This window comes from Gadus morhua, chromosome 16, assembly GCF_902167405.1.
Source record: "Gadus morhua chromosome 16, gadMor3.0, whole genome shotgun sequence".
Classification (NCBI taxonomy): Eukaryota; Metazoa; Chordata; class Actinopteri; order Gadiformes; family Gadidae; genus Gadus; species Gadus morhua.
The window spans coordinates 14,472,346-14,499,139 of NC_044063.1; the positions used below are offsets into that span (position 1 = coordinate 14,472,346).

General features: G+C 42.6%; 1 protein-coding gene across 1 annotated transcript in view; it reads left to right on the forward strand.

Annotated features, from left to right (window-relative positions):
* The window catches only part of rasa2 (RAS p21 protein activator 2), a 28,535-nt gene extending 4,007 nt beyond the window's left edge, over nt 1–24,528 (forward strand). The window contains exons 3-24 of the mRNA XM_030381393.1: nt 2,289–2,392; nt 2,513–2,607; nt 5,033–5,109; nt 7,103–7,186; nt 7,400–7,472; nt 7,623–7,699; nt 8,168–8,269; nt 9,782–9,935; nt 10,306–10,454; nt 10,767–10,881; nt 11,209–11,283; nt 11,675–11,798; nt 12,425–12,531; nt 12,978–13,064; nt 13,214–13,291; nt 13,393–13,466; nt 15,005–15,111; nt 19,769–19,851; nt 20,214–20,422; nt 21,368–21,471; nt 21,853–22,033; nt 22,130–24,528. Coding sequence (XP_030237253.1) covers nt 2,289–2,392; nt 2,513–2,607; nt 5,033–5,109; nt 7,103–7,186; nt 7,400–7,472; nt 7,623–7,699; nt 8,168–8,269; nt 9,782–9,935; nt 10,306–10,454; nt 10,767–10,881; nt 11,209–11,283; nt 11,675–11,798; nt 12,425–12,531; nt 12,978–13,064; nt 13,214–13,291; nt 13,393–13,466; nt 15,005–15,111; nt 19,769–19,851; nt 20,214–20,422; nt 21,368–21,471; nt 21,853–22,033; nt 22,130–22,169 — 2,299 coding nt within the window. The 3' untranslated portion in view covers nt 22,170–24,528. The remainder of the gene's footprint in view (nt 1–2,288; nt 2,393–2,512; nt 2,608–5,032; nt 5,110–7,102; nt 7,187–7,399; nt 7,473–7,622; nt 7,700–8,167; nt 8,270–9,781; nt 9,936–10,305; nt 10,455–10,766; nt 10,882–11,208; nt 11,284–11,674; nt 11,799–12,424; nt 12,532–12,977; nt 13,065–13,213; nt 13,292–13,392; nt 13,467–15,004; nt 15,112–19,768; nt 19,852–20,213; nt 20,423–21,367; nt 21,472–21,852; nt 22,034–22,129) is intronic.
* The last annotated feature ends 2,266 nt before the right edge of the window (nt 24,529–26,794 follow it).

Sequence of the window (26,794 nt, forward strand, 5' to 3'; positions counted from 1 at the left end):
TGACGACCTGCTCGTGTACATGTTGGAGATGGACCATCCAGGAAGTTAATGTTTCTGTTTCTAGTCTCCCTGTAAACATTACAGGTATTTCACAACAGCTTTATATTCTCTCGCTCTCGCTCGCTCCCTCTCGCTCTCTGCTTTTAAACCTGTTCAAAGGGCTCCATTTTACAGTGTCTGTGGAAGTGTTTCCTCCCACGCTTTCCCCTGTGTATTTCTCTTTCATTCTCTTGCAGCTTATCTACCTAACTATCCCCTATTTGCCTACATGTCCAGCTGTAATCACTCCATTTCTGGCCAGCTCTTTTCACTCCCCATACCAATCTTCATTGGCTCTCTTGGTTTCTTGGACCCAGGGTTCGGAAGGCATCAATGCCCTCCCTGAGGTTCATAATATGAATTTATCACAACCTATAAATGACTAAAGATAAAGAATGTTGGGTAGGGGAGGGTGACAACTGGTTGTGCCTAGCACCTTTAACGTTATTGTGCAAGCAAGCATGACACTGGCGAAGGATGTGAGTGTAGGCGTAGGTGTGGGTTTATGTTTGAGTGCACCGAGAATGTAGAGGCTGTGAGAGTGCATAGCTCCATGTAATGCTGAGCTTTTTCACTGGAGGACGCGTGGGCGTGTGTGCGGCATCGGATCTGTTGCCAAACCTTTTTTCTTTTTCTTTTTTTACTGCGGAAGTGTCAGGCAAGATGTTTCACCAGCTACTGTCCACGAGCACTGTGGGAGCGGAAGGCAATCGTTCAATTGATTACCGTGCGGATGACCAGTGTGTTCCCTGAATGGATTTGTTTTTCCTTTTGATAGTCTCTAGATGACAAATGTTAAGAGTTGAGTAAGGGTGTGGTTTTAAGAGGAGAGCTTGTCATAAATGTAAAGACAATATTTCCATTTGTTCTAGCTGTAATATTTTGGCACATTTAAAATGGGGAGAAACATTGGTTGGGAACATTCCCTTTTAGTTTGTATATCATAAGAGCAATGTTTATTGATAACATGAAGAAATGTGGAATTATGCATTTCAATAAGCACTGAGGCAATGCCTTGTCTGGGATACTTTCCATGCTATATAACAGGAAATAATCCTGGGTCCTCCAGCAGTGATATATGCCTCAGGTAAAGTAAATGCTTATATTGCTGGCAAAAATGTACGTACACGTATACAATATTTTTCCAAATAATAACGTTAATCCGAAGATTTCTGCCGTCACGTTCGGACAGATGGTCCATCTGCCACCGGTATGTTGAGCACTGAGTGCTTAACCTACAATCGCTGTCAGATCAGGCCGGCCAAATCTCGGTCTTATCCCTGTTCTGAGGCTGCCTTCCCTGGCAGAGCCGAGTGGCACAGATGCTAGGGCCCTCTGTCTCCTATCCAGGTCCCACAGGGCAGCCAGTCATGTGCTGCTGCTGACCTTAGAAACGTTGCTTAACGCTTCAAAGCTATGGTTGTGTTCAGTGACTGGTACATAATGAAGAACTGCTTGGTTTTCTTTGATCAGAATGCATTATAAAGGAAGTGTGAAACCCACTATTTTTCCTTGGAAGCCAATAATAGGGCTTACTGCCAGGCAGGCTGATTAGACAAGACAGAGGATAGAACATTGTGGTATGATTTGATCTGATTCCAGAAATGGGACAGATTTGGTTCTTCAGGCGTGGCACTTTTAAAACTTATCCTCTAAACACTATCCTTGACAATAACTAGATTATTTCATGATTAGTTTCCTCAGTCGCAGTATTTTATGTGCATGCAGCTTTTTACATAATGTTGTTTTTCTTTAATGTTAATGTTTGGGGTGCTGTCCATGTTCTGTTTTGAGAATAACCTGACTTGTTTAATCTATACACAAACACAAATCGTGGCTGATGGTACTTGTCTTTCAACGGGGCATTCTTGGGTTTGTCTTGTTTATATTTAATGCCAGGATATAATGGTATCCTATTCCTATACATTATTAGTCATATTCTAATAGTCTAATCATAATTACTGCATCCATTGATCATTACCAACAATCTATTGTTGGTAATGAGATTTGCTTTGTGCTTATGCTTTTGTGTCATTGCGTTATAATTATATTATTTATAGTAAATTTTTTAAGAAATCTGTATTCGCAGTTCAAACATTGTGACTTTACAAGTTGGCTGCATTACATGGCCAAAATATAAAGGGTAGAAAAAAACTTGACGGTGCAATTTAATTTAAAACGAAGATGGTTACAACCTCACAATCATCAAAAGACTTGTATTGACCCATCCCCATTCTTCTAATTCACAGCCCCTTCTACGGAGAAGACTTCTTCTTTGAGATTCCACGACCATTTCAGTATTTATCCTTCTATATTTACGCAAAGGGATCTTTCCAAAGGGACCTGCCCGTTGGTATGTCATTGACACACACACACACACACACATACACACACTCATGGACACACGCACACGCGCATGTAATGTGTCTCCAGGAGGCATGTGTATACATACAGCATGTTGTTGTGTTTCTAGGTAAAGTTTCCATTCGGAAGAAGGATCTGTACCAACACAGTGGAAAGGAGCAATGGTTCAGCCTACAGCCAGTAGACCCCAACTCAGAAGTCCAGGTGGGTGCCGGCATTGAAAACACGAACCAATACAATAAATTTAAAGCGTCCTGATTACCTTGAAATAGCTTTTTACATATGTTCGTTTATTTTTTTGTGTGAGTGCAGAGATTTGTTTCAATGAGTTCAGCCAATACTCAAGTCAAACAAAGCCAAGAGAGTAAGCAGGCTAGAAATCCCTTCAGTGATGAAACATAGTCCCATGTTTTTTAAAGGGGCCCCAAGTGTGTTGAATGAATTCATTCAGCTGGAACCCTCTTGGTATTATGTCTTTTACTCATTTGCATCATTTCCAGCAAACCTCTGCTTCATGTAACCAAATACCTACAGAAAGGTGTCTGATAAAAACGGTGTGCATACTTTCCATGGGCTGTTTATACATTTTGCGTTGTTTCCCAATGTTTTTTTTGGAAGAACTCCGAGGGCTAAAACGCCTCAGACTTGGTGTCTTGAATCAAAATAGTGTCTGAGACGGATCACAGACGCACATTATCCTGCGTCTCCAGTGACCTCTGTCATCGGGTTTCATGTTCCTGCCCAACATGCAAATAACCACATGCAACAATTCTGCATTGTTGCCGTAGCAGTGCCTGCACATTCAATGGCAAACCTGCCTGCTGAGGCCATGTTGAGACTTTGCCCTGTGAACGGGGTCAAGGGAGCCTGGCCTTAAGAGGGGTTGCTCTGTTGTGTCATTCAATAGCATTCAGGACATCTGTAGTGGCTGTGGCGACAGTGGGACAGGCTGAGCCTCGAGGACTATGCTTCATAGGAGAGACTACTACTCTAATGACGAGCTATGAAATCAGAGTCTTACGGCACACAATTGTTATAAATGGCTCGGACAAAATGCGTCTTTGTTTGCTTTCTTTTTTATCTCAAATGTTTCTAAAATGAGGAGGTTGAGGGGGATGCTTGGCTACGTTGCAATCGATGGTTGTAGTGTCCTTAACCGGGGCTGAGAAAAGAGGTGGGCGTTTGTTCCGCGTGGCGGTACACAGAGATCTGCTGGAGAACACGGTGAAACAGTAGCTGTACTCTTCACGTCTCTGCCGCAGAGAGAGAGAGAGAGAGAGAGATTAAAGAAACTAATTTCCCAATGACTCATCATCCGGCCATTTCAACTATCTTCCCCAGCACTCACTCAACAGGCTATTGCGTCGTTACATTGGTTGTCCATTGCATATCCTATGGGAAATGCTATGGTCTTGAGCAACATGACTGGAAGGGTCCAGTGGAGATGTCTAAGCCTCTAGCACGCAGGTGTTACAGTGAGGTGTGGTGCATGGGAAGTTGTAGCGCATTTAAAACCATTCCGCTAAAGCAACCAGGTTGAAATGTTGACTCAACAGGCCCATGGTAGACCATTCTATTCTGAGCTTGTTTCCTCCGCCAATCCACTCTACCTACTCAAGGTGTGTGTGTGTGTGTGTGTGTGTGTGTGTGTGTGTGTGTGTGTGTGTGTGTGTGTGTGTGTGTGTGTGTGTGTGTGTGTGTGAGAAGACGGGCCGTAAGAGTTTAAGTAGATAAGTGGGTTGAGGGGAGGGAAGAGTTAGGTTGATGAAGCTGTGTGAAAACGTCCATACCGTGTAGCACAGGTGTTTGTGTGTGTGGTTTTCCTCGCTGTGGCAATCGATGTCATAGTTAGCTTTTTGGATCGCATTTTTTTATTTACTTTTTTCATATATATAATATATATATATATATACCAAAACAAATGTATACCAAAAAGAAAATTGTATATTGCTCTACTACCACTGCCTTATTTTGATATACTTGTTGTTGATTACCATTAAACCGATATGTTGCAGATAGCCTTCTGCTCTAATGAAATATTTGCCCACTGTTGATTTTCGGAGAGTGTGTGGGTGTCTTTCTCTCTCCAGCTATCAGTCTTTCTGTCTATCTTCTATCCGTCTTCCTCTGGCTCTCTTCTTGGTTTCCCTTGACACATCCGAGTCGGCCCTAACCACATCTGAACAGATTAGACCTTGCTGGCTTTCATAGTGTATGACACATTGACACCATATTAATATTAGTACCTAGACCAATATTAATGCAATGACATATTGTGTAGGATTTGCCTGAAATGGAAAATGAATAAATGCAATGCAAAATAAACTTTGTCTGAATTTGACAGTACAATTGCCATTGCTACCCTCATGAATGTCTATTTATGTATTCAATTATCGCTACGTTTTTTTTCTCTGCTTGTTAGTTAATCAGGTTTAATATAATTCAACCAATTGTTAAATTATCTGTTTAATTCTGAACAGAGTTTGAAAAAAAATCGACATTTGCAAACACAACATGGTTTAAAAAAAGTAAACTCAAAATGTAGCCTTCTGTTGAAATTTTCAGTAGCTGCCTCAGTACAAGCAACTTGTGTTGTTTTGCTCCTTATTTATTTTTGTTTTTGCCATAGGGTAAGGTTCACCTGGAGATGAGACTTAGCGAACTGATCACAGACAACGGACCTGGATGTCAGCAGCTACTGGTTCGGTGAGCACCGGCATGCATATTTAAAGGCAGATTTCCTGTGGCATCTGCCATTTGTAATTGTGTGTGATATACCTCACCAAACCAGCATACCCAGATGTTATTTTTGTTTTCAACCTCAATGTATGTCAGACTCACAACTGCTCTAACCCATTGACGTGCTTGTGAGCAATGCGATGAGCAGTCGCTTGTGACGACATACAACTGACAGGATACGTTTCTATTATTATTTCTATATTTATTTATTGACAATATTGGGAAAGGAATAGCAACTTGATCAATAGGAATGACCTTATTTACTTATCGACCGCAATCCAAAATGACTTGTGTTTGTAACAATCTGTCATTGACTTTATGGAAGTTTTTGTTTGGTATTGGACAACCATAACCCTTAATAGCTCAAAACAAATGCATTATAGTTATACCATTTCAGAAGAAAAAAAAAGAGGATAGTTTTCATTTAAATTACATTAACACATCTTCAGATATATGTGAGGCAAGATGGCAAATGCAAGGTTGTTGAATTGCATCATTTGGAGGTGTGTGTGTGTGTGTGTGTGTGTGTGTGTGTGTGTGTGTGTGTGTGTGTGTGTGTGTGTGTGTGTGTGTGTGTGTGTGTGTGTGTGTGTGTGTGTGTGTGTGTGTACGTTAGCTGAGCCACACGGGCTCTCAGGGCTCAGAGGTTTCAACATGGTTAGTCCCACCGGGGAGCTCTCGACGGGTTTACCAACACACCAATAATATGTGGGTTGCATCCACTTTCAACATCCCCCGTCCCTCGTGCTTGCTTCACGTCCTCGTGGGAACACTGTACTTCTCTAACGCCAAACGGTGACTAAAGTGAGGATTGGAGAACTACAACCCGAGCACTAATGCCAGTTGTTATCATAAAACACTGACTGAAAATTAACCTAATGTTAGTGTCGGCCAGCAACAACTGGAAACAAACTTAATTTAGGGAAGGTCGGTGCTGGGCTCGTGGAAGACTAACATTAGCCCAAACTCAAGTGATAGAGCGTGATCGACATGAGAATGTAAATGTAGAGATAACAGCTAGGATTGCTTTTTGTATGTGGCACAAAGAAAAATGCACGCAAGATACATTTTGTGCATTTGGGCGTGCAGATGTTGTTTGTGCTTCATTCACGAAGTAGCGGCGAGGAGGAAGTGATGGCATCTCGACAGGAAGCCGATGAGTCCTCGTCCTGCAACGGCTGCGGTTTTCCGCTGCCGCCATTCAGACTCTCAGGCGCTTAGCTTAACCTGCCACCTGTTCACCATATGCGCTGTACTTTTACACCGTGCTCAGAAAGGGCGGGGCCTCAGAGTGGGGATGACAAGGTCTTGTGAAGGATCTATGAAGTGAAATGCCCAGGCATGCATGATGTACAGAAAGTAGCTAATTGAGAGAGAGAGAGAGAGAGAGAGAGAGAGAGAGAGAGAGAGAGAGAGAGAGAGAGAGAGAGAGAGAGAGAGAGAGAGAGAGAGAGAGAGAGAGAGAGAGAGAGAGAGAGAGAGAGGGAGGGAGAGAGGGAGAGGGGGGAGAGGGGGAGGGAGAGAGGAAAAGTGTAGGCTACAGGGAAAAGTATCGCCATGGCTCCCCAGCAATGGATACACAAACATCCTATAGTTTGCTACTCTCACTGCTGGTTGCTCGCTGACCCGACTTGGGTATAGGATGGATTCATTTCTATTCCCTGCTGGTGTGTGCTCTCATAAGCAACATCCTGTTTGGAGTGAATACACCGCATGTTGACACCTGCATCACAGAGAGCTCTGTTTACAAGGCCATTTAAAGCACGACCACAACAGCTTTTTTTGGGGGGGGGGGATTATTTGAACCATTGTTATTTAAAAAAAAAAGATTATAATTACAAATGTTTACTGTATTTTATCCCTGAAACCCACCCTAATATATAACCTTACAGGACATCGTCCAAAAAGTAGTCTCTCTATGTTTACAGTATATTGCCCCTGCTGTCCTGTCCTCCTCTAGGATAATTGAATGCCAGGGACTTCCGTTGATAAGTGGGCAGAACTGTGACCCATACGCCACTGTCGCCCTGGTGGGACCATCAAGGTAACTTCCACTAGGCCACTGAAACATTCACTAATAGATATGGTATACCACTATACATCTCTCAATTCCTCTCGCAGGCTCAGATGTGCTTCATGTATTACTCACATTTCAGATGTTCTCTAGCTGCTGTTCAATAATAAACGAGGATATCAAAATGACAAGTGCATAAGTACGTTTGCGTGTAAAGGAAATGTGTGATTATCCTCTTCACAGATCTGATCATAAGAAGACCAAGGTAAAGAAGAAAACCAGTGACCCTCATTTTGAAGAGACCTTCTCCTTTGAGGTATGGCCATGATTGTTCCTGTTATCTATCACCACTAAATCTCACATGACAGCAGCCTTTGTTTTAAATTGGAAACCATGAACTGCTCGTTACCATGACTTGCCTCCAAATTGAGCGTTCTGCGTAGCCTAACCCTAAGGCCGTCCCCAGGTCACAAGGTCCAGCAGCTACTCGAAAAAGTCAAATTTCCAAGTGGAGGAAGAGGACATTGAAAAACTGGAGATCAAGTATGTTTTCATACTTTCATACCTCATTTTATCCACTTTAGTGTGTTTTTCAAAGACCATATTGAAATAGCAAAAAAAAATTGAAAAGTATGAATGTTGTGTGATCTGACTGCTGATGGAGAGCCATGGTTTTTTGGTTAAGGAAAAGTTTGGGCGTCCATCACGGTAGACTCTGGTAGCTCACAGGGTAAGACCCTAGACTGACGTTAAGGTAAATACACATGCATGGTTTGTGAGGCTTGGACTTGACGTGTTTCTTCGCTGAATGCCATTGTTTTGGTTTGAACAAGCGATGCAGGTGAGAGCAGCACAGGAGTGTGACCGTATCTCTTCCCGCTCATGAATGGTGCTTGGTTTTTGTTATGAAGTGGCGTGGCACACACATCAAAGCGACTTGCGACTGGGAGGTTTTTTTCGTTTTTTTCTTCCTGTTGCAGCCGTTTGTACGTGTCCTCTCTGTGTCTGCAGAGTGGATCTGTGGAACAACGGGAACCTGGCCCAGGACGTGTTCCTGGGGGAGACGCGGGTGTCCATCAAGATCCTGAGGAATGAGAACTTCCACAAGGCCTGGTGAGAAGATGGAAGCTTCAAGTAGTCAAAGAGTGATTATATAAAGTGCAGCATGACACATGGTGGAACAATAACAGACGGTAGTGAAAATAAATACCAAAAAAAGTCAAGTCTGGTTACAAAATGGGAAGGTCCTACAGTTCTTAAATAGATGCAGGCCATTAAAATGGCTATCGAAATGTCTTTCATCCTATGTTTTTTCTGCGAGTGCTGTGAAAAAAGACACTTAATTACAAGGAAATTAACATTGAAACACTTTGCCTTTGTCTGTGTTTCAATACTATGATGCCCCAGAAGCAGAACATGAATGACGTAGTAGAGAATTGCATCTACCTACGTGTTTAGCTAATTCATGTAAACCTGTACCTCTTATTCAAGCACATTTGGGCATTGCGCAAGTGGTGATTCTTTCACCGTTCAGCAATGCATGAATAAATGCTTTCGCATTCACAGGGCCTTTTCGTTGTTGTTATTGCTTTGTCTTCTTTTCCCTAATCGGCCAGTCAGTGTAGCCGGAATGAAAGAGCGATGGAGGGGCAGATAAGGAGCGTCGTGTGTGTGCTCACCGCTCCTCCACCCAGTGTTTATCGCACAGCGAGACCTGCCGGCCCTGTGACGTCGGCCCTATGACCCAGCCTACTCCACCTCTCGCATAGAATGTGACGTGCTAGATCGGATCTGCCTCGGTGTGGCGAGGCCCATGTCATTCTACTTCACACACGCGTCCTGAATCACGACGAGCACGGCAACAAATAGAGCAGCGTTGCACGGGGAAACGTTTGTCTCGACTGAAGTCAAACCCAAATAGTTCCCATCTTTATATTTCTCGTTCATCAACGGTTTCAGAGTTGTGTCATTGACAACACGGTTGTGAAATATACGCACTGATCAAATCTATTTAGGATCTATTGCGTCTACTTCTTTAACCCGTATTTCCTGCTCACCGGTGTGCATGAGTGTGCGGCTAACCTGTGCTAATGTTCTGTTCTGCTGTGTAAGGGTGTGTGTCCAGGCCCCGCAGCACACACGCAGGGTTGTGTCACAGATGGCAATCTGCGAGGGAGCTGTGTGGGCGGCAGTTTGCATAGTGATAGCACTTAATGGCCCGTGTTGAGGCTGGAAATGTGGTCGTGCAACAGGCCGACTGACAACTCTGCTGCGCAAACCTGAGACAGTCTGCCGTGATCTATCGTTTCATTTTGTGCCTGAAAGTATATATTGAGTGTGCGCCACGGGTATCTATTAATAACGTGTTGCATTTTGTTGTCATAAAGGGTAGCGAAAAGTTCTCAACTCACAAACTTGAAGGAGTGCTCTACCTATTGGTGGCAAGTCGTATGTGCAAGCAGAAAAAAATAGATTGGATCATTTCCCAACAAGGTCGTGTTGCTTTATAAATTATCTCCCAGATATTACCTTTGGCTGAACTATTTTGGCTAAAGGTCCACAAGTTCCCCCAAGAGCTGAACAGAGATGAAACCCTGAACCGCTGTCGGTCTTTGTGTCCTGCAGGTACCTTCTGCAGCCCAAAGGGAACGGAAACAAGCACAAGCCCGACGACCTTGGCTCGCTGCGTCTGAAGGTCAACTACGTAGAGGACACGGTGCTGCCTTCGTCCTGCTACAAACCACTCTGCAACCTGCTGCTCAAATCCCCAGACGTCAAGGTGTGTGCCTTTTTTAGTCACTTAAGTAAATAAATGACACCGGAATGTATTTTTAGGTCCAGATAATAAAAAATATGAAATATGGGCCACGGTTCACCAATGTCGCTTCATGTTGTGTTAAGGCCACCAACGCATGATGGTATTTGTGCGAATTATCTGCTTCTCTTACCATATCCTGACCTGTTGGTCTAACCTCATTCAATATGTTACCCTGTTATTATATGTAAGAAGTTGATTAAAAACGAATTAATTAAAAACAAAGTTGCATCTTTGTTTATTGATGTCTCCCCTCACCGTCACTCTCTCTATAAACATCCCTTCCTTTCCTGTACCTTATATTCCCCTCCATCACCCGGGTCCTGCCCTCCAGCCCATCTCTGCATCGGCAGCCCACATCCTGGGAGACATCTGCAGGGAGAGGTACGAGGCAGTGCTGCCACTGGTGCGCCTGCTGCTCCACCACAACCGCCTGGTGCCTTTCCTCACAGCCGTGGCCGCCCTAGAGCTGGAGAACACGCAGTGAGTAGCCCGCGTCCGGCAACTTCTGGTCCCTCGCTTGACCCAATCCTCATTGTTGGGGCGATCGCTGGTGTTGCTTTCCTAATGAGGAAATGTGCTTCTTCATTTGTTATTTGATGGAGCAGGAGGGACGGCATGCAGGGGCAGAAAGGTTTTTCATGCAGAACACTTTTAGAATGTCTGACTTTTGTTTTACCATATAATATGTTTATATATTTGCTCCAGCAGTGGGTTGTGACCGGTTTCTCTGTCGTAATGATTATATTATAATAATAATGTTGTAATGCTAATATAATATTATTGCACGTTCAGGGAGGCCAACACCATCTTTCGAGGCAATTCCCTGGCGACGCGCTGCATAGATGACATGATGAAGATCGTCGGGAAGAGTTACCTAATGGGTACACTCAAGCCAGTTTTAGATGAGGTATGTACATTGTAGCATAACAATGTCCTTGTATGCATTTTGCTTGATTATAGATATAATGTGCTTCAAATTTAACAGGCATTAGAAATAATCTGCTTTAATTGTAAATTACCTTGGAGTTAATCTGCTTTTTTTAAATAAAGTCTTCGGAAAACATTAAGTTAAAAGTCCTGGGACTGTCTCTTTCTGGGCTAGGGTGCAGAAACTAATTTAGGAGCCTTGTTCTTTTTTTTTATTTGATTCCTGGTTTCAGTAATGATAATAATAATAATAATAATAATAATAATAACAAGCGCTGCTCATTTTCAACCCTCCTTTTTTTGCCAGATCTTTGATTCCAACAAATCCTGCGAGATAGACCCAATCAAGCTAAAGGAGGGTGATAACGTGGACGTCAACAAGGTAGGCTGTGGCCAATGGAATCTCATCTTGATGACGGACCGCGGATCAGGGTATCTCAAATGAGACACCACACAACAATGTCTCATATTTCTATTCAAGTCTCATGAACGGCTTCCTGCATTATAAACATACTGGGTTCAGCAGAACCCACTGTAATGACCAGGCTTACGTCTGCCCATCTCAGATGCGCTGATATGTTAAAACTTGAAGTTTATGTGGCGTTCCGGTTGAGAGCTGGGGGCGTAACGACCCTAAACATGTGCCTGAATGACCTAAAAGCCCCTGGGCCATCACTACCTGTTCCCTTAACACAACCGCAGGGTGTCATGTCGGCGGGCGGAATTGAGGTCATGTTGTTTAGATGTCTAGTCTTCGCTGTCTCCCCGTGCAGGAGAACCTGCAGAACTATGTCCAGAAGATCTTCTCCTCCATCACCCAGTCCAGTGCCAGCTGTCCCACTCTGATGTGTGACGTGTTCAGGTCCCTGAGGCACATGGCCTCCAAGCGGTTCCCAGGTGGGGACCAGTCTTCACCGTGGCATTGTGGGGCAGGATAGGGTTCTGGGTTCTTCTGACAACTACTACTTTATTGTAAGACACTTTGGATAAAGCGACTGGAAAGTGCCCTAAATGTTAATGTCTACCTGTGGCCTACTTGCTCATTATTAACATGTTATAGAAAACATGTTATATATTTGGGTAAAGGCGTATGCTGAAAAACTTAACTATTTATACATTACCAGATGTGGGCTAAACCAGCAGAACTATAAACTCAAGTGAAACATATTATTAAAAAATACATTAAATGCAGACTTGTATCATAGAAATAAAAAATTGGGGCTCAAGCATTCTAAACCTGATTGTTCAGCAGTGTTTTACCTTTTGTAGTACATTTATTCACCACAAGGTGGTGTCAAGTCCCAGTATACGCCATGATTCACCGTTTGACCAGCAAATTATTGAGGAAGCTGATTGTTCACTCTTCACAAAGATTAGGAGATTTATCACTGTAGTTTTATGAATACCCAACTTGCACTCCAGACTATAAAGCTGTCATTTTGCTACACGTTCAATCCAAACACACAGTGACTCTGGAGACTTTTAATCATGTTTCTAATTTTTTGCATGGCTGCGCTCCACAGTTGACCCACACGTGCAGTACTCTGCGGTCAGCAGCTTTGTGTTCCTGCGGTTCTTTGCGGTTGCCGTCTTGTCCCCACACTCCTTCCAGCTTCGACCCCACCATCCTGTAAGTGCATCTTCATGTTTATGCCGTCCAAAGCCAAAATTTTGCTTTTATTGAGATACAGAAATCTTATTTTTTAATTTATTATGTAGTCATGGGTTCAGGACCCCAGTGCCTCAGTTTTGGAATCTCAATATAGCGTAACTTGAATGCTTGGGAAAAGGGCCCCGCTTTTTTGTCCCTTAGGTTCAAAGTAGGAAACATTTTTTTTTAAATCCTCGCTAAGAGAACCAGTAGATTCACATAAACAGCTAATATCTGGCAGTGGATGTAAAGAGGCCATTCTGAGCCCCTTCCTGATTTGGAGCCTAGGGAAAAAGAACCACTTGGATATACTTTTACAGCCCTTACACGAGTCACATTGCATTAGGTACAGTGTATATCTATAAGCAATGAGACCCTGTTTGGCCTACACATAACATGCTTGTCCTTGCTGTCCTTGATTTCAGGATCCTGAGATATCTCGTACGCTCACGCTCATTTCCAAAACCATCCAAACACTGGGCAGCTGGGGCAGCTTGTCCAAGAACAAACTGGTGAGACTGGCACTCGATTTATTTCATAACAGCCACTTTCGATTTAGTTGTGTGTGTGTGTGTGTGTTCATTTGTTGTTGCTATGGGAAGCTAGCAACTGCAGTCCTAACAAAATACACATTCGGAGTGATTGATATTTCTCTCTTCAGTCTAGTTTCAAGGAAACCTTCATGTATGATTTCTTCAAATCATTCCAAGAAGACAAGTGCATTGAGAAAGTTAAAAAGGTATTTACATTGTCTCTTTTTTATTTGACGTGTGGATTTTGTTTGTGAATTATTTTGGGAGTTTGATGGGCAGCCATGTTATCGGTTTAATCCCTTCCCAGTTTCTTGACGAGATCTCGTCTAATGTCAACAAGGAATCAAGTGGAATGGAGGATGCACTCATTCTAAAGGAAGGGTAAGTAATTGTAGTGGTAGGGGTGTGTTCATGTGAAATAATGGTTTCTACACAATAAAATGCATAACTTGATAATGATGTGCACTTCGCTGAGTCAAATGTATTTAATTGTTCTGGAGACTATTCAGTGAAATAAAGCATAGTACATTTGCTAAAAAAAAAATGTTTTTTGGAGCTTTAATGCTCTGACATTTTCCACAGAAAGAATGTACAAACTAAATGGGCAGAGACGCAAGAGTACTAGACAGTGTTCCCTGCATGAGTCCACCAGTGTGGCACAGCGTTACCTCTGCATGAGTCCATTGGTGGCACAGTGTGAGACAGTCTTACCTCTGCATGAGTCCAGCAGGGGCACAGTGTAAGACAGTGTTTCTAGCACCACTGCAATCAGTCGTGCAAAACAAAAGTTTGGTGCTCTGAATGCTATTTCTTTCATTTTAAAACGTATCTATGGTTTTAAACTGTGACTGCGCCACCATGTTGAACAATCCTAGGGAGATCCTATAGTCATTAGAGAAATACCATGGAAAGCTGAGCAACATAGTTTTAGCGTGCTAGAAGAAACTGTAATGCATAATTCTTTAGACTAAATCAAGGAAGCATAAAGGGAAAAGGTAACAAAGTGACTTTTTAATAGAAAGGACAACTTTGAATGTGTGGAACAAAACTATTATGCCAGTGGGAGCGATACAAACTGCAGACTGAAAACGGTTATTTGCGCTAACATTAATGCCGAAACAATGTCTCTCGTATTAGTTGTTATGTCGTTACACCATTCCTGTTAGAAGGTACCAGAGCCCTACTGGAATCACTGATCACATCAAAACCCTTCTGCGCCGCGCACATCAGCGGTGCACATGCATATCACCCCCCTTCACACGCACATCAGTGGTGCACACCCATATTAGCACCGTTCACACGCACATCAGCTGTGCACGCCCACATTAGCACAGTTCACACGTACATCAGAGGTGCACGCCCACATCAGCACCGTTCACACGTACATCAGCCCGTGCACGCCTACATCAGCCAATGCTCGTGCACATTGTTCACACAAACATCAGCATTGTGCACGCACACGTCATCATGGTGCACCTCACAGAATTGTTCAGGGACACACTGTCACCTAATGTTCTAGTGCTGGATAATGCAAGGCTCGATCAAAAGGGCAGATGTTCAAGACCCCAAGGCCATGCAGGGAATGCATGTTAGAAACGCTCTTGAAGCACTTATTGTTTCTGACCATATTAAATGGGAACATTATGTTGCTGAATTTGATACAGCTTCTGACCCAAATCAGAAGGATTATCAGCATGAAGCGATTATATATTGTTGATCAAACCAATAATGTGTTTTGTGGGAATACAAATTCCAGCAAAACGAGACATTCCACATCCATTGAGGGGGCTCTTTGTGATTGGATTTCGATGTGAAAAGTGCTCCAACATGTAAACATAACAATATGTTAACGGGATCGTGTGTACAATTGAGCAGGGCTGTAGCCATAATATAACCCCTGGCTCATCCGGTCTCCATAGGGAGGTGCAGAAACGAGCCCAGGGAAGAAAGCGAATCGGCAAGAGGAACTTCAAGAAGAGGTGGCTGAGGGTGACCAACAGGGAGCTCTCCTATCACAAACACAGAGGTAAGGACATGGAGTGCACTTCAAGGGAAGGCTGCAATCCTCTTTGGGGAACTCTAATTGAAATCTAGAATCATCAGTGCATTGTAGAATATTTGGAATAGTATACAATACTCCAAAAAGAGTTTGTTTCTTGAGATAGTGTGTGGCTTTTCACACACACTCCGGTTCTCCAGAGAGATGATCCGGAGTTGACCTTTCACACATGCAAAACACCGCCGGAGATAAGCCGCATCAGATGTGTTGACGCGTATTGGAGATACTTTGTATACCTACTGCGAGGGGTGGTGCCCGGGTAGAGCGTGTAGCAGGCAGGACGTGATGCAGGAAATATGCAGCAGAGGTCGCAGTGTTTTGTTTACAACACCTCATAGATCGTGGGTGAGGCTCCTGACTCTTTTTTGGTTGATGTCAATCCTGCATTTATTTTGACGTACCCACAGTATCAACAGAAGAGTGGGAAGTTTGATTGTAAATACTGGCCAGAGGAGAAAGGTATAAATCAGTGACAATCAGTCACGCCAGTCATATGATGTTTGAAACTTCAGCCACAGGTCACCAACACACCGACATGCTCTTGGTGGACTCCTCGTGGACTCTCGGGGATGGATTTAGACATTTGAGCACACACGCAAACATCCTATGAAAGGGCTTAAAGTGTGTTAATTATATTCTGGGGTTGTTTTTTTCACTTTTGGGTTAATATGTTGAAAATAAATGACCCACTCGCCTATAGACACAACATACAGTTGTGCCGTATGAATGATGGACTGCATTGTGCGGTCTGGGAGGCGTACACTCCCTGCATGTTAAATTGCTTGCAGCTGCCGTTGGCTTGCTGGAAGCCCTCAGATGTCCATTATTCTTTTCATTTCCGCTCCCCGTTGTGTTGAAGTTCGATAGTTTTCCCATGATTGCAATAGCTCCTCACCCTTCCAGCGAGTCCTACAGACTGGTGATTTTTGTGTGATTATATACCGTCTGGGTGCTTGCCCAGGTATTGATGCAGATCCGACCAACAACAACTCTCTGTGCTTCGAGCAGTATGAGCTATTCCAAGGCATGCAAAAATGTGGAGTGGCTCGTGAAGTCCCGCATGCAGCAAATGTCATGATGATGGTCCATTTAAGTTCACAAAACACAGACACGCTGTCTCTGATTGTGATATTTAAAGGAATGTTCAATCACAATCGCTCCAACTATGTGAGCAGATTCGATTTGCTCAAAGGGTACTCACAAGGCCCCTTTGAGCGGGCTGATCAACTATTTGCCTTACCTAATCTACACTGCATGTTTTTCTATCAGCAAATGCCTTTCAAACTCTGGTAAAAACGTGTGACTCCTAATTCAGACAGAGCTGTGGGGCCAGTGAAGGTGTCTTTGCAGGATCCCTTTGTAGCCCTTCTTTGGTCAGTGCTAGGCAAAGCTAGTCCGGCTATTCCAAGACCAAGCTCAATCGTAGATTGCATGTTGGTCTGGGGAAGCAGCTGTCATTTTCTTCAGCCCAAGAGGCGTGATGCTCCTAGTTCAACTGACTCTGTACGCGTTTGGCTGCTTGCCGCCGCTTCCCTCTCGTCATTGTGTTAAACCAGCCAATAGCGCATGAAGGGGAAAAGCTAGCTTAGTGATTGGCTCCCGCAAAAATGTATCGGAAGCTGAAAGAGATGAATTGCTCTTCTCCAGACCCTTGTGCAGGGTGAACTCAAATCGCCGGCAGAATGGGCGGGGCTACTGAGTCTAAGGCAAAGCTGTGACTCATCTGGTTTCGAGGCATGTTGATCCAATGGTTGTGCTACTTTGCTCTGCACTGTAATCAAAAAGTGTTGTATGTTACCTGAAGCGAGACTGGGGTAATTAACAGTATATCATATCCCTGGTCATATCCCTACAAATACACAGTTGCTCTTGTAAATAAGTTAACTGAAAGTTGATCAAATGAACAGTTTTCCTACTAGCTTTTTTATATCAAGACCGGATATACAGATACATGTGTATGCCCAGAAAACCCAGTACCCTTGCACTCTATGTCGCTGGAGTAATACTTTTCAAGTTCAGCCATGACCAAGGCAAGATCCCAGCTGTTTACAAGAGTACCCAACTAGTATGGACAGCTGGTTGTTTTCTTTGGTATCTGAAGTCAATCCTGGGATGATGAAGGGGAATTAAAGGATACCTCAAGGATTTTAAAACCTGTTCCCTTTGATCCCATAACTGTTGGTCAAAGTGACTGACTAACGTGGCAACAATCTTTGAAATTGGTCCAGTATGTAGTTGGAGTGCTTCAGACATTACAGCACGCTCTGAGAAAGGATCCCTACAGAGAAAGACGACTGGTTCCTTTTACCCATTTTGTTATTGAACCTAGTCTCACTCAGGGAGAAGTATCACATACTGAAATGTTACAGTCGTGTCCCTATTGTCTTTACAATCTCAAACCTCCTTCACCCTTAATCTTTTAGCTGCGCTTTCTGCAGTCCACCAAAACAAAATCTGACCGGCGCTCCTCTCCCCAAGTCACAAAAGTTTCCCCCCATTCTCCCCTGTCAGTTACATTGAGGTCTAACAACAACCAAACTCCCCCCAGATTTCTTCTTGAGGGAACCTTGGTCAGACACAATAACAAACTGATTGGATCGAGCCAAAGTTCTCTGTAGGGATCCATTTGAAATGTTTTCAGACACTTACTATCACAATCTGAGCCTGTCTGTGTCAAAAAACAAGAATCCCTTCCTGGCGGGCCACTGGGTCCGTAACCTATCAGGCTTGACTTAGGTTTGACCCTTGCATAGCTGACTCCCCTTTAGTGTTGTAGACTGCTTGTGTGACAAAACCAGTAGGCACGGCCGGGTCGGTTCTCATAAATAACTCCAATAATATGCACCTTTTTATATTTACATATAAAAAATCTAACAAAGTGGATTCAAAAGATGGAAAACGTTGTCAACTATCACATGTATTTAGCATGGTGCAGTCATGGGAACGAGGTTAATATTATGGTTCAGGACTAAGATGGAGGCCATAGCTCAGTGTCATTTGTTAGTAGCGTTCTTCAACAGAAATTCTAATTTGCAGAAAGACATCAATAAATCATTTCACGTCAGCGAATCGTGTGCCCCTGCTCGAGAATCATAATTATGTCATTTTGTATTGAATAATACTGTAAGTTTCACTCAGGTAACTAAGAGTGACTATAAATACCTGACCTTCTGCCCATCTGGAAATATGCTTACAATTACACAGTAATTATAAACATATTAATTGTAAGCTTATTATTTTGCTCCTCTGAATGAGGTTTTTCATTTTATTAAGGGTTAATCAAATGAGCAGTTGTCCCACTAGATATCTCTGTATATCTAGACGGGAGATGACGATAGATTTGTTGTCCGAGTACACCCCGTATCTTTGGTAGAGCATGGAGCAAACCTTGTTCGACTCTTAAATTGTGTCACAAAAAATAGCTGCACAGTAGGAATGTGTTTGATGCCTTGGAAAACTATTTCGCACAAATAATTGCACAATGGATTGTGCATTTATGGGACAGAAAGACTAAATTTCATTGATGGCCCCGGCCCTCAAGCCATCCCAAGCGACCCATGAACAGCGCTGTTATACAAAAGTCTACAATGGTCAAATTAACTTGAGAAAATTCCAGTTATTTCAGTCTCCATTGATGCAGACTCAGTGCAACAAACTCTTCCTTTTTACAATGTTTCTACACTGTTTTTGGACCAATTCCCAGTACAAATCTCTTCATGCACGGCCAGGTGCTAAGCCTTGTCAGGGCAATGTCCGGTCTTTTAAATAACTCCATCTTATTTTATGGCTTGGTCTCTAGCTAGGTATTTAGGAGGGAGGACAAGATTTATGTGTTTTTTTTCTGTAGTGGAATTCAGGCTTTCAGCGTTTTATACTTCTGTGGTGAAACATCCAAACATGTATGGATCAACACGTCCTCTGGTTTCTGTTTCTGATTCGTACAAAGACATCGCCCCAATGAATCATTTAACATCATCCAACGAGTGTCCACTTACAGTGAAAGGATTACTTTAGGATTCTTCCACCTGATCCCTATTTTCCAATCATTTTGGGTCCAAGATACAATTGTGGACATCCATTTTTTTGAATTGGTGAGGTATTGAGCGAGAAAGAGTCAGCCATAATCCGCCAACCAGGCTGCAATGTTTTCTTAAGGGGCAATAGCGCACTGCAATGTATGTCCTCTAAAATTGCCTGTTTTGGCCACTGCTGGCTCAAATAATATCATAACATCACGGTTGATATGTCCCAAAGTTATCCTTTTACGCTAAAGATCTTCTAAAAAAATATTTCATTTTTAGCATTATAGTTAACATTTGAAGCATGTATTCTTGTGTCAAGTGTCATGTCCCAGAGGTTTGTGGCAGGGCTAGGAATCGGGTTTGCATATCATTGGGAAAATAAGAGGGTGGCTGAAATGCACACGGCTTTACTCTTAATTACTCTCACTCTCATGAAACTCGATTGTGGTCTTGAATAATATGTTGCAACCTCCCCCTACTCCCCTGTCTGATCACTTCTTCCACATCAGAGCTCCTACAACAGCTATTTCTCAAACACTCATGAAATGTGTACTCTGTTGTTCTTGAGGAAGTATTCATCAACCCGGTGCTCTCTGCTGTAGGGAAGGAGGCCCTATGCATCATCGATGTCAAAAATATTCGGGCGGTTGAGAAGCTGGATGAAAGTGCCTTTAATCGCAAAAATGTAAGTTTCCCCCTTTTCTTTTGCACCGTGTGATCGCTTATTCAACGGACATCCATGTAGATTAAAGCCTGGAGGGCCAACAATTCAAACCATCACCAGAGATTACATGTTTTTTATTCATTATGCACATACAGTAACATATTACACATGGTCATTTACGTATGGTGGCGTATATAGCTATAGATCTTTTAATTTACATCTCTGTAAATCCAATTCTACCAGAATTGTACAGATTGAGATTGGAAATGGTCTCATTGTTGGGGGGGAAAAATACAATTTCACTGTCCCAACTAGAAGACCACCTGTGAAACCAAAACAGTCCAAACCTCAACCCTTTGGTTTTTTCCCCCCTGTTCCTGCAGATGTTTCAGGTGGTCCACGCAGAAAAGCCGCTGTACGTCCAGGCAGGGAACTGCGTGGAAGCGTGTGAATGGATGGAGGTCCTGAGCCAGTTCAGCCGCTGCAACGAGCGACGACTCGCCAACTTCCACCCGTCTACGTACACGGGCGGAGCCTGGCAGTGCTGCAAAGGCCTGAGTGACCGCGCCCCGGGCTGTAAACCCTGCACAACGTGAGTCTCTTTCCCCCCCAACATCATTGAAAAGCCCTAACCTGCAGACCTTTGCATGATTCCGAGTTTCAGCAGCGTTTATTCATCGCTGGCCACTAGATGGCGCCATTGTTGAACACAGCATTGTTTTTCTGATGACCACAGCACTCGATCCACTGCTTAATATGGGTGTAACGCAAACCTAAATCCACCAGAGCTTGAGTTCCACCCTCTTATGAGCTATAATGGAGGATAATAAACTTGAGGCGCTATAGGAGAGGTGTGTGAGTGAAGACATGATGGCAAAGGTTATTTCGTTTTTTCTCACTACACCTGGATGCTTTGCATAATGTGCTCATGTTGTTGCTTTAATTTGATATAGCCTACTCTTTTCTCAGAGACAACCTGATGTTGATACAATTTCTACCAAACAATGATTAGAATAAAGGAAAGTGAGTCCAATCCTGTAGAATTAAAGTACACGCTAGGAACATTTGGCAAACAATAATGGCATATAAACTGAACTAACTTAACGCAAGAAATCAAAAATGACAGGCCAGATATTTAGAATTTGGAAATGGATTGAAGCCCAAACCATCATAATCAGTATTTGAAGTTTGTTTTCCAAGTTTGTCATCTAAACCTTGCATGTAAAGAGACATTTGAAACTGCTCGAAGAAATCAAACTGACGCTAAAAATGTTCCAAATAACGATTGATTGGTGAGTGGTGTAAACACAGCACATGATCTCCAACAATGGAATACAATTGACATCAAATGGGAACAGTTACAATCTTACATACTTGACTTCACATAGTTTGGTTTCTAAACCATATATATTCAGGCCGGATTCCTTTTTAGGTGGTTCTCCAATGAATAAATGCTGAATTGAATTATGCATTGGTGACAGGCAGTTCCTAACACGCATTGACGATTCCCCAAATGCCTGTTGACTCTACTTCACAGCCCCATGCTGGCCAACCTCCAGCTGGACATAGACTGTGACCGAGAGACGGAGAGGATCTTCTCCCTGCTCACATGCAACGACGGCAAGTTCCAGAAGATGGAGGGTAAGCACCTCTGCCTCCCGTCCCCTGCCTTGGTCCTAGGTCAAGGGGTCAAACTGCATGTAGTCTAACCATCATGCTCGAAATGTAATGAATATGCTCGCATATTGAGTATCGGCTGATTAGTTTATTAAAGGACCCCCCATTAGCTGAATATGCTGTAGTGCATTACAGCATATAGTAGGCCCCACTAAATCAATGTATACAATGACGTCCACTGAGCAGAGGTCACGTTAAGATCCCATACCTGAAATACATTCAAACACTACCCATCAGATAAAATAGAAACCAAGATTGAAAAATGTCTCGTGCAATCACGTTGCATATGTTGCGACAACGGCAAAGTCTGCCATAGTGTGACGCGTGTGTCTGTGTGTCCTGTAGACGCGTGTGCCAGTATAGCTGTGTACCAGGGTCCCCAGAGGGAGCAGGACGAGTACTCCAAGTTCACCATCCAGGACCCCAAGGAGACCTTCCAGACGCTGAAGCAGCTCCGCAACGTCATGGAGGAGCTGCAGACGCAGCACGACCGCAGGAACGACCCCACCGCCAAATACGGCAGCCTGTAAGTCCGTCTGTGTCTGTATGTCTGTCTGTCTGTCTCTGTCTCTGTCTCTGTCTCTGTGATTAGTACCAATCCTGGTATTCTTGTCTGTTACAGGGGCAATCCAATAGTGGGTAAGAGTATCCAGACCGGCTGAAGATGGCCCCTGCCCAGCTGGTGGAGTTGTGCCCCTGTCCCACCAAGAGGGCGGGGCCCCCTGAGCGCCCCACCCCCCAATCCCTCCCCCGGCCAGGAAGAGGACCAACAGGCCCAGAGGCCACTGGGACAGGGAGGTCTGGAGGACTTGACCTGTAGAAGGGGAAGACCGAAACAGTGGAAACCGCAGCAATCAGGTCCTCCTCACGGGTCCCCCCGAGCGGTGGTCAGAGGAGCCCCCTGTGTGTTATTTGGATTAGCCCACTCCCACTCCCCCGGTCTGGAATACACACAGCTCTTTTCTTTGGCCTTGGTTTGCGTAGAACATTGTTTGGCTTTTGAAATTCAGTTTCAGATTTTTTTGTTTTTCTCCCTACAAATGTTTTTGTAAGACATCATTAGTTGGTGTGTGAATAGGCTGCTAAAAAAAAACTTTTTATTCACTCGTTTTTGTATCGTCAAGAACCCTTATGATGCTTTTTACAATCTCGGAATTTTTTGCAAATGGCAGACCTTTATGATCATAATCTTTTTAAAGGGATTTTCCCTGCCGCCCCCTCCCCAGATATCTTGTTTTTTATCCCCCCCATGACTTTATTTTTATTTTTATTTAACCTGAGCAAATACAGCGTACCTGTTAGAAACAAGTTCAAGCCGATCTGCCTTACTTTGTTGATAGATGTACAGTTTCTTTCATATCCTGACGTGAGGAAATAACGCAGAAGCACTTTAAACATTTGGATCAGTCCAGATGGAAACATTTAGATACATGGTATCAGCATTTAATGTTCCCCATATTGATCAGTTGCATGATCTCCTGTAAATTCGTGTCCCTGTTCCTGTTCATTCATTCCTGTTTATAGTCGGTTTAATTTGCTATTTTTCCTAACCAAAGACAATTTTGTAGGATGACTTGAAAAAACAAAAGATATATTAATGTATTTTGAATACAGTTGTTTAAAAAAAAGAAAAAAGTAAAGAAATTATATATTTGGTTCATGTGACCATTTCTCTAAAGCGTCTTTTGGCTTTTAACGACGAAGACAATTGGGATGCATCCGGTCAGTTCAGAACCCCTTTGGTCAGTCAGTGGTCACCTATGTGAATGTGATGTGTGATATCGGTACCTTTTCCTCTGTGTGTGTGCGTCAGACCTACGGCGTCCTCATCTCTGCTGTGATTAATCCCACTAGGAGGCTAACCTCAGCCCTGATATCAATCCAGATAATCGCAGTCCAAAACGATTCTCTCACTCTCTCTCTTTCACTCTTTCATTCTCACTCTCTCTCATGGTCTTGTATCGCCCTCCTTGCTTTGTTATACCATGTTACTGACCCTCTCTATATATCCCTCTCCTTTTCCCACTTCAAAGGGAAAAAATATAGTTGTTTTTTTTAAATTGGATATCCCCGATACTGGGACAGAAGTCCAGCCCCCCACGAGTTGAAGATGGGATTTGATAGCACTGTTCTCAGTACACATGTCAACCATCTGACTTGCAGCATTTTGAATGGTTATTCATATCTATACTGCCACATAATTTAGGATTTGACCATATGAACAATGAGGTTTAAAACAAAGTAAGTAGAAACTAGAATTTGAATTGACAACAAATGCTGAACAAAACGCAATGTCAGACAATGATTTGTTTTATCACTTGTGTGGAAAATATTTTTTTAGTCTCAATCATATATTTCTGTAGTGACACATTTGTCATATTTTTCCATGTTTTGTTTTTGTGTACCTTTTTCTTAACACTGTGATTTCTTAACTTGCTTATATTGTGTTGATTTATTAATGGTACTTCAATGTCTGTTAATGTCTTCAGTGCTACTTTGAATACTGGCTGCTTGTCGTAAATACTCCAGACAATTAAACGTGCGTACGTGGTAATATCGCTGCATAATCTCCATTTGTCGATAGTGGATGCAGTGCCTGTACTCCTTCACTGTATTTGATAGTAATCTTGTTTAATTGCAGACTGCGGATGGACAGACTGCAAAGGGAAAAATATACCGGATTTAACCACTGAATACACTCCAGCAGGTGAAATGTATAAATGTATACTTTTTTGTAATACTTTTTAGCCCAGTGAGTCTCTCAACTCCTGGAGGTGGTGCAACGATGATGCGTAGACATTCAGAAACAAATCGAGGAATAATTCAGTCTGGAGGTTAAGCTTGCATTTATACGTCAACGCTATGCTAACATCCATGGAGCATATGTCTTTATTTATGTATGAAGGTAAATGTTATGTTTGTTTTATTTTTTATCTTTCCTTCAGTCATTTATTTTAATATTTTCCATATCCACATTTTACTTTTCCCTTTAACTTGAAAATAAACATTATCTGGATTAGATGCTGTGTCCAAACCGAGTGGTGCTTTGGAGTTGTGAGGAATTCAAATTGCATGTGGTTTAAGTAGTGTTAGGGTTGATTCCCAAGGGCCGCACCGTATCATTATGTGGCTGTCGGTTTTTTTTATTGGTTCTAAAAGGATGTACTTAATATGACAACGGGTTAGGCTAACGACACTGAAATACGCAAAGTAAGCGTGTATGTTTATAATTATGTGGTGGGTTTCAACATAATTCCAAATATCCCCTCCGCTTTTTGAAGGAGGACTCTGTCCCCATCGGCTTAAAAGCATTACTTGTTCAAGATGCTCTGAAATAGCTGTTTCTTCTGTTGTTTCTCTTTGCCATATTTCAGGGCGGTGATATTGTTATCGCTGGAATCAATGGTGCTTTCTATAGTACATGACGGTCGACACGATGTTGAAGTCGGGATGAGATATTTATGGATTACTGTTACTTGTGTGGTCGACGTGTTTTGTGCGGAGTATTTTTGTATTGTCTCATCTGTCGTAGCCCTATGCCCTTTTTGTGCACCTTTGTGTGATTCATTTCACACTGTAATGATCTTCTCTTATCGAGCCCCCATGACATTAATTCACATACGTTGAAGACCATAATAAAAAAGGTCATCTTGGCACTTATAGCCCCACCAATTTCAACACAAAGGGACCACCTTGGTGTTTGGCTACACAGGATCTGCCAATGGCAAATGCACAGATGAATGTTTAGATGAAATGGCAATGTTGCATCCTTCCATTCATATTTTCTTTTAATGCTTTTTATGTAGCGAGCTAGGTGGCTTTTCCATTTAACTGCTTTTGTATTTCCTGAAAACGTTTGTGACAAGCTGTGGTTGTGAAATCTGTGAGCCATTAAAGTTGATCTCCGGTTGGCGTAGTTTGCTCACAGCCAGAGTCCTGTACGCAGGCCTAGTTAATGACAGCCTGCGTCCGTCCGCAAGGCAGGGAAGTTTTCCCATCTTAGACTGAGATTACATTACAGAATGTTTATTAGGGGTCCGAGCAGCGAAGCTGCTTGGTCCCCTATTGTTTCTGTAACGTTTTTGTTTTTTTTCCTCAAATTCTGTAAAAGTCATACTGCAGCCTATAGCGTAAGTTGAAAACTCTTGAACTTTTCCCACAATTTCACATTATTGCCAAACATGATAAAAAGATTCACAGGCTACAAAAATATTCAAAAATTCACCAAATTCACCACATCAAATCTTTAGACCAAGCCTCACAAAAATCTTCAAACAGAATTTGTTTTATTTAGTTCCATTTGAGAAATATTGGCCATTAAGTTGGAGCAGTTAGCCCATTTTTCTTATATGACCATTTTGTTATTGTATAAAAAAAACAAGACTATTATTAGGTGGATACCAATACCCCACCCCACTACCCATAAACCAAATTGTTGTACTGCACCGAAAGGTATGAACTAGCCTTATTTCTCCTCACCAGATTGACCTGGACTCAAAATTCTTTCATCATATTAATCTCTAAAAATCAGATGCATCTTTTTCACCCTAGTCTCCTGCTCTAAAAATGTTTACTTTTCCCACAATTTCATAGAAAAGCCAAACGTCCATAGTCTCAACCCATTTTGTCTATATGACCATTTTGTTATTGTATAACTACCATACGGCTATCAATAGGTGGATACCATTAACAGTGCAAATTTTCAGATCTATACTCTTTTAAGAAAGCCCTTAATTCTCTTGTGAAATGTGTGCTTGGAGTTTTCTTGATGTGTGCCTATCAATAGATTTTCACCTTGTGAATGAGGCTTTATGCAGTTCAGGAATGTCAGTGGCTCAATGGGATAATGCCTTGTACTGGTGATCCTTAGGTTGAGTGTTTGAATTCCGATTAGAGCGTAATAATCAAGCTGAACATGACATTCTGTCATTGCCACTCATTTAAGAAACACAACATTGAACAGCACCTGAAATTCAACAGGCAATCAACATTCCGGCTCATTAGTTTCCAAGAATCTGACTGCCAAGACACAGTATGGCATTGAAGGGAACTTCTTCGTTAACCATTTTTCCTTCATAATGAACTATGTCATATTAATATTTCTTCCGTTAGTGTTCTTGACAACAAATGTTTAATTTCCCCAGAATTTCAAAGATTTTTCAGGTATTTGCTTTTAAGAAAGCCCTTAATTCATTTGAGAAATGTTTGCTTGGAGTTTTCTGGATGTTGTGCGCTTATCAATAGACATTTTCACCATGTGGATGAGGCTACATTTCAGGTTAGTAAG